Source organism: Coregonus lavaretus (genome assembly GCF_964263955.1).
Source record: "Coregonus lavaretus genome assembly, chromosome: 12".
Lineage (NCBI taxonomy): Eukaryota > Metazoa > Chordata > Actinopteri > Salmoniformes > Salmonidae > Coregonus > Coregonus lavaretus.
In genome coordinates, this window is record NC_139999.1 from 20,236,553 (window position 1) to 20,250,243 (window position 13,691).

Genomic DNA, 13,691 nt, shown 5'->3' on the forward strand with positions numbered 1-13,691 from the left:
AATGTTTTACATTTAGGTTTTGTGTGTAAAAGGAGGTGGAAGTATCACGTCTAACCGGTCCTGGTGGTAGAATGACCTGTGAACAGTGAACAGCTAACCTACAGGCAAGCCCAGGAGCAGGGCTTGTAAATGACTTTGCCCGTCTCATGTCTAGCTTCACAGGGGAGCCACTGGAACAAACACTAAACATACCTTCACAAAACACTGTTTCACACAAAAAATGTTTGTAGGGAAACAACGTTTTTTTTTTTATTATTCTTTATTGTTAAAACAAATAAACCTTCAATTCAGAGAATAAGAGGAGGCTATGAGAAGTATATATCAAAATGAAAGCAACACTATGCACAGTACGTCCTTAGTTATTTTTATTTAATATTTTTTATTTAGCATATGCTCTTATCCAGAGCTACTTACAGTTAGTGCATTCATTATTTATTTTTATCATACTGGCCCCCCGTGGGAATCAAACCCACAACCCTGGCGTTGCAAACGCCATGCTCTACATCCCTGCCGGCCATTCCCTCCCCTACCCTGGACAACTTGTGCGCCGCCCCATGGGTCTCCCGGTCACGGCCGGCTACAACAGAGCCTGGATTCGAACCAGGATCTCTAGTGGCACAGCTAGCACTACGATGCAGTGCCTTAGACCACTGCGCCACTCGGGAAACATAATTGCAGAATTGTGGTAGGTGTTTTGGGATTGGTTCAACGTTTTAGGGAATATAGGAACTAAGGGCCAGATTTACTCAGCAATGCAGTTACTCTCTAAATAATGTTTTGGTGTGTGTAATTGAACATCTGGCCCTGTCTGTGGTACAGTAAAGGATGCTTACATGGTTGCATATTTCACAACTCTATTATGTACATATCCTGGCTGTAGAGGACACACAGAAATGTCCTTCCCCAGATGTCCGTACCACACATCGCCAAACCCTACTAGAATCTCTAATGAGGAAATAAAAAGAAGTATCTTGTGATCTTTTTGCCAGAAGTATATATGGACATAAGCAAGCTTTGAGAAGATTTGGCCTTGTATGTACAGTTCAGACAAAACTAAATGAAGAGTAAAGAAAATGGTGTTGTAAGTGATAGTTGCCAGTCCATGGAACACCTCTGTGTGTGAGTGTCCCGTTTCAGTGATACTTGTCAGCACCAGTACGTCCAAAATGTTAGTGAATATTGGAAGTGAAAGAAGGCCTCTATGAAGAGAAGATGGGCCGATCCTTCTCCTCATCTTTCCCTGGGGGTGATCCCATCAGCAAGAGTGTGTCAACATTCACATCCTCATCATCTGATTGGACTACAGGGGTTTCCCTTCCGTCCTCATTGGTGTTCTGGCTGTTGGTGGAGGAAGTGGAGGAGGTGGAGGACATGCGGGACTTCCCCACACAACCGTCAGTGTTGTGGGGAGAGCGTCCCTGGCTGATGACCTCATTGTTGTTGTTGTTGCCATGAACTACTGTGGGTGAAATGAAAGGGATGTTAGGCCACAGATTCTCATTGCTGCACTCAGTATTGCAGTTAATGTTGCCAGCTAGTATAGGGGAGGGACAAAGCCTTGACTCTCTGCTAAATACTACTCTATCAACACGGGACGGCCTCAGGATGGGAGTTTCCCCTCCACTCACCTTTACCTGGCAGAGGGGAGGCCAGCACCCCCTCATCCCCCCCAGAGCTGAGGAAGACATCCAGGGCCTCCTGGTCAGAGATGTCCATAAGGTCCATCTGCTCCAGCATGTCCACGTTCACCTCCATGGACGAGACGCTGCCAATGGGAGCTAACAACAACACAAGAGACAAACATTATTGTTAATTAGAGGCATTTACTGTATGTCAGCTTCACTTTTCAAAGGAAATGTTTAGCAACATTTAGAAGGGTCGTTCCACCAATTCGGTGCCTTTCGAGTAGTGTAACTTGGTGGTAAGGAAATGTTTTATTTCACCTAATTTTAACATTCTGTCATAAACAGCACATATTCACTTAATGAAAAACATTTTCCCCATCTCAAGAGGTTACATTTTTTTATATACTATAGTAAGTGCCCTCAGGAGACTGAAAGGATTTGGCATGGGTCCTCAGATCCTCAAAATGTTCTACAGCTGCACCATCGAGAGCATCCTGACTGGTTGCATCACCGCCTGGTATGGCAACTGCTCGGCCTCCGACCGCAAAGCACTACAGAGGGTAGTGCGTACGGCCCAGTACATCACTGGGGCCAAGCTTCCTGCCATCTAGGACCTCTATAGCAGGCGGTGTCAGAGGAAGACCCAAAAAATTGCCAAATACTCCAGCCACCCTAGTCATAGACTGTTCTCTCTGCTACCGCACAGCAAGCGGTACCGGAGCGCCAAGTCTAGATCCAAAACGCTTCTTAACAGCTTCTACCCCCAAGCCATAAGACTCCTGAACAGATAATCAAATGGCTACCTGGACTGTTTGCATTGCCCCCCCCCCCTTTTTACGCTGCTGCTACTCTCCTAACCTGTGCCCCCACACATTGACTCTGTACCGGTACCCTGAGTATATAGCCTCGCTACTGTTATTTTACTGCTGCTCTTTAATTATTTGTTATTTTTCTATTTTTATGTGTAGTCTTTTTTTTGGTACTTATCTATGTTTTACTTAACACTTATTTTTCTTAAAACTGCATTGTTGGTTAAGGGCTTGTAAGTAAGCATTTCACTGTTGTACCTGTTGTATTCAGCTCATGTGCCAAATAACATTGATTTGATTTGATAAGTGCCAAATAAAGTTACAGGGTTGACCGTAACAGAGTAGACGACTTCATCTTAAATCAGCCCCAAATACCCTTGTGACAGGTGAAATGGAAGCTTATTGTTTGAAACAGAAAAAAAGTATATTGTTAAAACATTTCTAGCCTTCTATCTATGGGTAACAGGGCTGACGTGTTATGCTCAACCCTCTCAGTTTTCCACCACAAAACACCATAAAATGGCCAAAAGGAGTAGAACAAGCTCACCTGCTTTTACACTATGATTTGACTATGAAAAGTTTTTTTACCTTAAAACGAATCACTAATATCATGAAATAAATAATAATCTTCAGAAATCACTTTGTCAAAGCAACAAAATAACAAGGGCTTTACTATGATGGTGAAAACCTGGAGAAATGTTGGGGTTAAGTGGGTTAGAATCTTCCTAGAAGTCAGAGGACGCATGTCAAAATGCAGAATTTTGGCACTTAAGCAAGTCTTTATTCATATAAAAAATCAGATTTATTGAATTTTCCATGTGGTCTATATTAACGGGCACTTTATTTGATATTACAGGCTTTTTAAAATTCAATATTTGTGCACAATTTCTACTTAAAATATCAAAGGGATGCAAAAGAACAACCCAGAAACGTTCACACCGGTGTGTGAGTGAGTGAGTGAGAGAGAGAGGGTTGTGGAGTTGAATCTAGGGTTAGGGCAATGGCTTGGGTAAGGGTTGAGCTGGGGTATGGACATGAAGCTAAGATTAGGGTTAGGGTACATGTGTGCATACATGTGTGTGATGCCGACTGCACTCACGTCTCTTATAGTCATGAATCTGCAGGTGGGCCGAGGACAGGTAGACATCCACATCGTGCTGAAAGACCTCCTCAAAGAAGCGCTGTCTCTCTCTCAGTTTCAGCTGCTGGGCTGAGTCCATGTCTGGGACTCTCTGAGCATGCTCTGTCTCCGCTGGCACATAGAACAACAGAACATATCAGTCAGAAACTCTAGTCTAACAGGTCTGCAGAATCAACACTTCTCCCCATGTCTGTAACAAACAATAACCAGAAGGGGGCAACAATGAGCCATGGGAACAAGAAATGACAGGAAAAAACCTTTACTGTAATATCAGATTCTGGGGCTGAGCATTTTAGGCTTTTCATATCCTCTTGCAGACTTGGTTTCCTTGGTATCACCAAGTATAGCAGACACTTTTAGCATCATAGAGCATGTCTGTACAACATTTCATACTGATGCCTTACGTTGAAATATGATTGGATGATTGATCATGTAAACCATATCATGCTCTCCTTTGTTCATGAAAAATTAAAATATGAAAATGTATGCACTCACTAACTGTAAAGTCGCTCTGGATAAGAGTGTCTGCTAAATTACTAAAATGTAAATGTAAATGTAAGAATATGCAATTGACAATCCACTGGGATTCAAAACTCCACAGCTCCATGTATTCTGATTCAATCCAGATACAGCGAATGCTTTTACTGTTGCAGGCCCATAACTTACCTGACCAGTGTGGATGGCCAGAGAGATGTAGATCAAAATATACGATATTCACACTTTACCGTAGTGTACTATATTCAATCCCTCCACACCCACCAATTGCTTCACAAAGGCCAGCTGTCAATTCCCCTACTAGATTAACTTTGTTTAGGATAGAATGCAATCACATTTTCCACCTCATCAGCACCATTGTAATAAAGCAGTGCTGCTAGAGCCAGGGGAGGGGAGAGCACTGAAGTGTAATACACAGGGAGAGAGGAAAGAGAACTGCAGGAACCCAGAATGACCTGAAGAATGCCAGTGTGTTCTGGGCACAGAGTAAACCACCATCCAGTTATCATCACCTTTTTATGGTGGGCTCCCTGAACACATCATGTATACAGATGTCAAAACGTCTTCTTCCACTGTTAACATATAACTCAATCTGTAAACACACTCACTAATGGATTAGCGAAGGAATATGGAATAAGGACTGTGAGATCATAAAGTGATGGGTAGCCTACACACAGCAGACTGACATAGGCTACATTGGGGCTTTCAGCACAGTTCTGTAAGTGTTAAAACCTTAATAGCCCTCTCTCTCGCTCCTCTCACCACATCCAAAAAAAGTGTCTGGGGATTTAGGCATAGTGAGAAGCTACAGGAAGGGATTGTGCTAATTGGATGAGGCTTTTAATCGTGGTCTAAATTGGGAATAATGTAAAGATTATGTGGCCTGTGCTGTGATCACTGATCATGCTCAGACAGTGGTGCTATTAACAGCACAGTAATGAGGCTCTAAGCAGCTGAGGACAGAGAGAGGGATCAGGATAGAAAGAATAATAGGGGAAGAGGAACTAGGCCTCCGACCACAGGCCTGCAAGCTCCAACTGGGTGTTTGATAGTATGGTCACTGTGACAATGTCTTTATTGATGGATTTTTTGCACAAGGAATCGCATAAAGCAATGTTGCTTCTGTTTGGCCCATAATTCTCTAACATTACAGTGACAAATGGTATAATGATAATACCAATGGTGTTCCTGGTTTTCCTTTGTATGCAGAATGATTTAAGTCTGTCTGAAAAGGGCAACAGCCCCCCCCCCCCCCCCCCCCAGTCCAGTCTGCTGTGTCAGCCCCAACCTCCCTGTGGGTCCTGTGGAGCCCTCTGTCTAGTGACAAAAGGAGGCAGGCCTGTCACAGCAACTCCCTGTCTCCCCCAGTCTGACAGCCCTGTCCTGGGGCCGTCTGGGAAGGGGAGGAGAGACAGCAGAGGAGAGGCTTCACCTCACCCCCTGGGCCTGACTGTCTGTCTGACTGCACCACTGGGAATCACTGGGTGTCTGTGGGCAAACATTAAGACACTGATCCATGTGAGGGACAGCCTCTGATACCAGCCCAAGCAAACTCTCAGAACTCCAGAAGCACAAAACCAAAATGACACAGACAAAAATAAAGAGCTGATGAGAAGTCTGCTGCATCCTGCCAAACATTCAATGATTAATGTCTGTTCATAACATTGGTATTCTGTCTGCTCTATGAGTTACACGTTTGCAGTGATGGAATTAGGCTGTGACTGTGCTTCGTCATGGATTCTATTGCCTTCACTCACTGTGATGATTCAGTTGCACTTTCTTTGAACCCACCCTCAAGAAGCCGACTTTACCCACAACATATCAGATCTCATTAGCAATTACAACAGCTCTGTCTATGTACATGATGTAACTCAGTACAATGAGCAACATAATTTCATCCCCCGTCACATCTATTTTCGAACATAACTTGCAGTGGTGTAGGCTAACAGCTATCTGACCAACTAAGCTAAATTGAGGCACGTAATAAGGCCATATAATGACAGAGTGTCACGACTTCCGCCGAGGCTGCCTCCCCTCCTTGTTCGGGCAGGTTTCGGCGTTCGGCGTCACCGGCTTACTAGCTACTGCCAATCCATTTATCATCACTCCATTTGTCTTGTCTTCAATCACACACACCTGGTCCTTATTCCCTCATTAGTCATTGTATAAGTGTTCCCTCTGCTTCCTTGTCTGTGTGGGTGATTGTTTATTGTGGAGGTTAGTGCAGCTCGGTGGAGCTCGTGTATGTTGTATCGACGGGAGTATTTTCCCGTGTGCCTTGTATTTTCCAGTGCGCCTGTTTTGTGCACTGGAGTGTGTTTGACGCATTTCTGCGTAAACCTATATTTTGCGGATTAAAGCCTGTTATTCTGTGATTTACCCTCCTGTGCCTGACTCCAACACCACCTCATCACAGTTCCATGTAGAACCCTTTTCACAGAGGGTTCTACATGGAACCCAAAAGGGTTCTTCTACCGGTACAAAGACGGGGGCCTCACTGCGGTGGCGGTCAGCATTGGCCTTCTGACGACGCACGGCGCATTGGAGGTGAACGTGGGCAGCATCCCACGTCTCCTCCGCGCGCCAAAACCAGTCATCCACCGCAGGAGCCTCTGTCTGGCTCTGGTGCCACGGTGCCAGAACCGGTTGGTAACCTAGAACACACTGGAAAGGTGTTAGGTTAGTGGAGGAGTGGCAGAGAGAGTTCTGGGCATATTCTGCCCATGGCAAGAACACCGACCACTCCCCCGGCCGGTCCTGGCAGTAGGACCGCAGGAACCTACCCACGTCCTGATTTACCCGTTCTACCTGCCCATTACTCTCGGGGTGGAACCCAGAGGTCAGGCTGACTGAGACCCCCAGAGGTTCCATGAACGCCTTCCAGACCTTGGACGTGAACTGGGGACCTCGGTCAGACACTATATCCTCTGGTACCCCGTAGTGCCGGAAGACGTGTGTAAACAGGGCCTCTGCAGTTTGCAGAGCCGTGGGGAGACCGGGCAGAGGAAGGAGGTGGCAGGCTTTAGAAAAGTGGTCCACAACAACCAGGATGGTGGTGTTACCTTGGGAGAGGGGAAGATCAGTTAGAAAATCAACACTTAGGTGAGACCATGGTCATTGTGGAACTGGTAAAGGTTGTAACTTACCAGCTGGGAGGTGCCTAGGTGCCTTATTCTGGGTGCACACTGAGCAGGAGGAGACATACACCCTCACGTCCTTAGCCAAGGTAGGCCACCAGTATTTTCCGGTCAGGCAGTGCACTGTACGGCCGATACCTGGGTGACCAGAGGAGGGTGACGTGTGTGCCCAGTAGATCAGAAGATCACGGATAAGAGCAGGCACGTACTGTAGCCCAGGTGGAGAGGGATCTGTGCGTAATGCCTGCTCTATATCCGCGTCCATCGCCCATACTACCGGCGCCACAATGCAGGAGGCCGGCCGTATGGGGGTATTGTTGCTGGGCCTCTCCTCTGTGTCATACAGCCGGGACAGTGCGTCTGCCTTCACGTTCTTCGTACCCGGGATGTATGATAGAGTGAAATCAAACCGGGTGAAGAATAGGGCCCACCTGGCCTGGCGAGGATTCAGCCTCCTCGCTGCCCGGATTACGGTGGTCCTTCCAGACGAGGAAAGGGTGTTTTGCCCCCTCGAGCCAATGCCTCCACACGGTCAAGGCTCGGACAACAGCCAACAGCTCCTGATCATCAACGTCGTAGTTCTGCTCTGCCAGGCTGAGCCTCTTCGAGAAGAACGCACAGGGGCGGAGCTTGGGTGGCGTACCCGAGCGTTGAGACAGGACAGCTCCTATCCCAACCTCGGACGCATCCACCTCCACTACGAATGGTAGAGATTAATCGGAGTGGGCCAGTACTGGGGCTGAGGTGAACAGACCCCGCAGTTTGCTGAAGGCCAGGTCAGCCTCAGCAGACCAGCGGGGCCGGGACGGCCCACCCTTCAACAGGGAGTTAATGGGAGCTGCGACCTTGCCAAAGCCCCGGATAAACCTCCGATAGTAGTTGGCAAAGCCAAGGAAGTGCTGCACCTCCTTAAACGTGGTTGGAGTCGGCCAATTACGCACGGCTGAAATGCGATCTCCCTCCATCTCCACACCTGAGGTGGAAATGCGGTATCCAAGGAAGGAGACGGACTGCTGGAAAAACATACACTTCTCTGCCTTAGCATAAAGGTCATTTTCCAACAGTCGGTCCAGCACCTTGTGGACCAGGGACACATGCTCGGCGCGCGTAACGGAATACACCAGGATGTCATCGATGCAGACCACTACACCGCGACCAAGCATGTCCCGAAAGACCTCGTTCACAAAGGACTGGAAAACTGAGGGAGCATTCATCAAACCACAGGTATTCATAATGCCCCGTGGTTGTGCTGAATGCTGTCTTCCACTCATCTCCCTCTCAGATACGCACCAGGTTGTACACACTCCTGAGATCTAATTTGGTGAAGAAGCGTGCCCCATGCATTGATTCAATCACTGAATGAATGAGGGGGAGAGGATAGCTAAATCTTATCGTCTCCCTGTTCAGTGGTCGATAATCAATGCACGGGCGCAGACCTCCGTCCTTCTTCTTCACAAAGAAGAAACTCGAGGAGACGGGTGAAGTAAAGGGACGTATATACCCCTGGCGCAGGGACTCGGTGACATATGTTTCCATAGCCACCGTTTCAGCCTGTGACAGGGGGTATATATGACTCCTGGGAGGTACAGCGTCTACCCGGAGGTTTATCGCGCAATCCCCCGCCCTATGAGGTGGTAACTTAGTCGCCTGCGTTTTAGAGAACGCTTGCGCCAGATCGAGGTATTCAGGGGGAATGCGCACGGTGGAGGTACTGTCTGGACTTTCCACTGTGGTTGCACCAACGGAAACACCTAGACACCTACCCTGACACTCTCGTGACCACCCCGTGAGAACCCTCTGCGGCCATGAGAAGGTGGGGTTGTGAAGTGCTAGCCAAGGGATACCTAACCACAGGGAAAGCAGGAGACTCAATAATGGAAAAAGTTACCTGCTCACAATGAGTCTCCTGGGTAATCATGGTGACTGGTGCAGTAACTTCCTTAACCAACCCGGACCCTAATGGTCGACTATCAAGTGCTCTGATGGGGCGTGGAATGGATAGGGGAATCACTGGAATGCCTATACGGTGTGCAAATGCCCTGTCCATAAAGTTCCCAGCTGCGCCTGAATCGACTAGCGCCTTACACTGGGGAACTACCATGTGCTCAGGAAAGGAGATGTGTATTTTACAGTGCGCAGCAGAGGGCTCTGAACGAGTGTGGGTGTTCGATACCTGGGGTGATGCGAGAGTGCCCTGCTTGCCGCCTCCAAACCCAGAAGAGCGTTGATGAAAACGTGTGGTGAAATGTCCCTTCGCGCCACCAGTGTGGCACTGGCGCTGTCGTCCTCCGCTCTCATGGCTAGCGGTTCCACCCATCTCCATCGGTTCTGGATCCGAGTCGGCCGGGATGGAAACGGGAAGACCTCCTCCAGGATGTCCTCTGGTTGCCAGCAGATTGTCCAAACGAATGGCCATGTCCACCAGTTGCGAGAAGGACAACAGGCTAGCTCCCGTCGGACGTCCTCTCGCAGATGGCACCGAAAATGGTTGCTCAGGGCCCGCTCGTTCCACCCGGACCCAGCTGCCAGAGTTTGAAACTCCAATGCGAAGTCCTGCGCAGTCCTCGTCCCCTGCCTCAGGTGGACCAACCGCTCGAAGATCGCCCGGAAGAGGCGAGCGAACTCCCCATACTTCTCCAACGCGGCTCCTCCTTCGTTCCACACCGCGTTGGCCCACTCCAGGGCTTTCCCCGAGAGGCAGGAGATGAGGGCGGACACCCTCTCCCGCTCCGATGGGACCGACCGGATGCTGGAGAAGTAGAGCTCCAGTTGGAGAAGGAATCCTTGGCACAGCGCCGCTGTCCCGTCGAACTCCCGTTGTCGGGATATCTGGATCCCTCCGGTTGCTGGGGTGTACATTTTTCAAACACCTGAAACAGCTTTTTCCTGCAATCTGCTGTCTGTATCCTCGACTGGTGGTTCTTTTTTTAAATAAACTAAATATGTTTCTTTGCATCTCTGCTAAAATCTGGGTAAAAGATTGAAAGGAATGTGAGTCTTATTCAGTACATGAAGTTATTGCTTGCTTTTCTAAAGTATACCAACCTTGCCAGCAGGCATGCCAGCTAAGGTAGTTAGGCAAGCTAGCTACTCTAACTTGCTTTATAGTAGGGATGTGACAAATTGACAATTTTCTCGGTTTTCCGTTAAAACTTCCAAGACAAATTCATAAAATTCCATGTGAATTCACAACGGATCTGCACTACTGCCAGCAACGGTTTGGGTCTCACGGTGCTTCCCTTTCAGATGGTTAAGCATTGCACCTGTACTACCATTACTGTACCTCAATTCCACCTTGCAAAGTTTGCATTTCACCACCTTCTCATTTAAGTTCTCAAAGTATTGCCATACAGGACTTTGCTGTTGTCGCTTGCCTTTCTCTGCCATTTTTCCAACTGTTAACGACGATGACGTAGTGGTGGAGTCGACTCCCCAAAAAGGTATTACTCGACTCCTTGCACATCGACTCCCTGTGTCGACTAGAAATCGACTCTAAGATTCTGTATTTTTGGAACAGAGGAGACTGATTAGTTGCCGTACTTCCGAGAACACAAACCCTTGCATCTTTCATAGTGAGCTAGCGAGGGACGAAGAGAGAGGGGAGGGGAACAGTATATGCAGGTCGGCCACCAGGCAGACAGTCAGAACCGTGCACTAGGCCTATCTATCATCAATCAAAAGCTGTATCTCGCAATGGAATGCTGTATCTCGCAATTTCTTGGCTTGCAATGTCTCGCAATTTTAGTAAAGCAGGGCCTATCATCAATAAATATGCTAGGATATACACGCAACAGACCGAAGACTGAACACACGCATCATTAGTGAAGTGAAAGAGCAGGTGATCCAACGCGAGGGAGAGAGAGGAGGCAGGCAGAAAAAAACGTGCTCATATGTCTTGATAATCTGTATCTCGCAATGTCTTGTCCTGCATGCCTTGCAAATTTACCAAAGGAGCCTAAAGTTCGCCTCTTCCTCTCTGGTTTTATTTAAATTGCTAAACTTTCCCCAGGCCTTTATAGCCTATTGTCTAGTTAGGCTATAACACTGAAAATAATATGTTTTGTGATAACTGCACTGTGATGGCTTCTTGGTAGCTAGTTATGAGGCTAAGAGATAAAATTGCTAGGTGGCTAGTAGTATGACCGAGAAACAACAACACATTCATTTTTTTATTTTACATAAAGAATACAAATTAAATTACAACATGACAAATCTGAGGGGGCACGTGCCCCTGTTCCCCTTATGGGCATGATGCCTCTATTCCCATCTCTTTTAAGGCTAGAACTCCTGAGGGGGAGACAAAGCATGACCCAGACAGCTCAACCAGAGACCAGAGCCCTACCAGGGATTGTCAGAACACCAGAACACCTGAGGAAAAGTCAGAGGACAATATCACAGCACAAGCAATTGATGGAGACACTGCTGACTATGGAAATTCCAGCTCTACCACCTTAAGCCTGCATGGACAGGAAGACACAGCCACTGATGACAATCAGAGCTCTAGCAGGACCACAACATATGACCACGAGCAGCTCCTGGGCAATCTCCTGGTCAAGGAGTCCATGGAGGAGGGACTGGAAGAAGGCACTTGCTGTCTTCATGATGCAGAACAACTCAGATGATTAACCAACTGACCAACCAACCAATCAACCAAACAGCCAGCCACCGACCAACCGACTGACCTACCAACCAGCCTTAACAACAATATGAAGACATGTAGGAGTGGAAGATAACTTCTAGTCATTTTAATATTTCTAATTTACTAATAAATGCATATCATCATAAAATGATGATGTGATTCTGCATTAGTGTAAGATAAGTGTAAGATAAGAGAGGCTGTCGTGTGACACAACAGCTAAACAATACAAACTGTATGTTAGCTCTTAACATTTGTCCCCCCAAAAAAGACAAAAAGAAAAAGAACCTCAATGGAGCAGTGTCTCTTTACTATGTCTCCAGTCAGGTATAGATGGCATTCAACCAGGTCACTGGAGAGGTCTGTGTGCTCAGAGCAGAGCTGACAGTTGGCATGCGGGGAGGGAGTGACTCCCTTTTCTCTTCTCACAGTCGTATGCAATCAGACATGCCACTGTCATCTCTTATTATATGGGCAGTGTGAGAGTGTAACCAACTTCACATATCCCCCCAGAAGAAAGGCACACAGACACTCACACTTCAGGTTGACTCGGTTTTTATCTGCAGTAAAAGATATCAAACAGTGATGACAGGCATTGACAGGAAGTTGACAAGACGGTCACAGCCACACGTTCACTGCTCTCAGAATATCTCTCTCAAACTGAATCCACAAAGTGATCGTATAGTATACATGCGTTGTGTTTAGAAAATAACAAAAATACAGAAAAGCATACCTGCAGTAAAAGATATCAAACAGTTGTGGGGATCTATTTTCTCATAACTGGAGGGATGAATAGCTTAGAAGGAATGCATTGGTGATTAAACATAGAAGGTTTATACTGTACTGATATGAATTGTTTCACATAACAAGCTGTGATTCATGTGAGGAACGTTAGGAGCTAGGATGAGATAAGACTTGTATTTCTTACAGATACGAACACTGCCTCTTTGTTGTCTGTGAACCGTTGTCTGTGAACCGTCCTTGAACGTAGGTATTTAGAGTACAGTAGAACGGTGTCTATGGGTGATGACTCTACAGGTTGTTATGATAACAACTTATGCCTGGCAACAGTGTGCAACAGTGGAGCGCCAAGGGGCTGGGACCAGCCGGTGCGCCAACGGATAGGCTAAGTAAGTCTAAACCACGCTCAGTCTCTACTCTGATCTGGTAGCGGAACTTCGCTGGAATTCACCCAGCCCATTGGACATCGCTGTCGTCGAACGGTGTGTTTCACAAAGTGCCCGGGCTTCTAAAAACAGGTAAGCAGACATCTATTGTTATGTAACTAAAGTTCTGCACATTGGCTTTATCCATATTAATTTTGTGAAGCACCTGTTTGATGTAAGTGAACTATATTACGCTATAAATAACGATTATAGAATACTAATTCAATTTTATAGAATACCATGCAAATGTTTGATAATTCTGATGGTTAAACCCATGGGAAATAGAAGCGGCTGTGTGCCCATAGAAGAGGCTGTGTGCCCAATAGAAGCGGCTGTGTGCCCATAGAAGAGGCTGTGTGCCCAATAGAAGCGGCTGTGTGCCCAATAGAAGCGGCTGTGTGCCCATAGAAGAGGCTGTGTGCCCAATAGAAGCGGCTGTGTGCCCATAGAAGAGGCTGTGTGCCCAATAGAAGCGGCTGTGTGCCCAATAGAAGCGGCTGTGTGCCCATAGAGGAGGCTGTGTGCCCAATAGAAGCGGCTGTGTGCCCATAGAAGAGGCTGTGTGCCCAATAGAAGCGGCTGTGTGCCCATAGAGGAGGCTGTGTGCCCAATAGAAGCGGCTGTGTGCCCATAGAGGAGGCTGTGTGCCCAATAGAAGCGGCTGTGTGCCCAATAGAAGCGT

The 13,691-nt window shown here is 47.2% G+C and overlaps 1 protein-coding gene across 1 annotated transcript in view; it reads right to left on the reverse strand.

The window, feature by feature from the left end:
• Positions 1 to 267: 267 nt before the first annotated feature.
• LOC311138932 (dysbindin) overlaps positions 268 to 13,691 on the reverse strand; it is a 34,199-nt gene continuing 20,775 nt past the window's right edge. The window contains exons 2-4 of the mRNA XM_084173746.1: positions 3,534 to 3,686; positions 1,629 to 1,778; positions 268 to 1,459 (exon numbers count right to left, since the gene is read on the reverse strand). Coding sequence (XP_084029872.1) covers positions 1,200 to 1,459; positions 1,629 to 1,778; positions 3,534 to 3,686 — 563 coding nt within the window. The 3' untranslated portion in view covers positions 268 to 1,199. The remainder of the gene's footprint in view (positions 1,460 to 1,628; positions 1,779 to 3,533; positions 3,687 to 13,691) is intronic.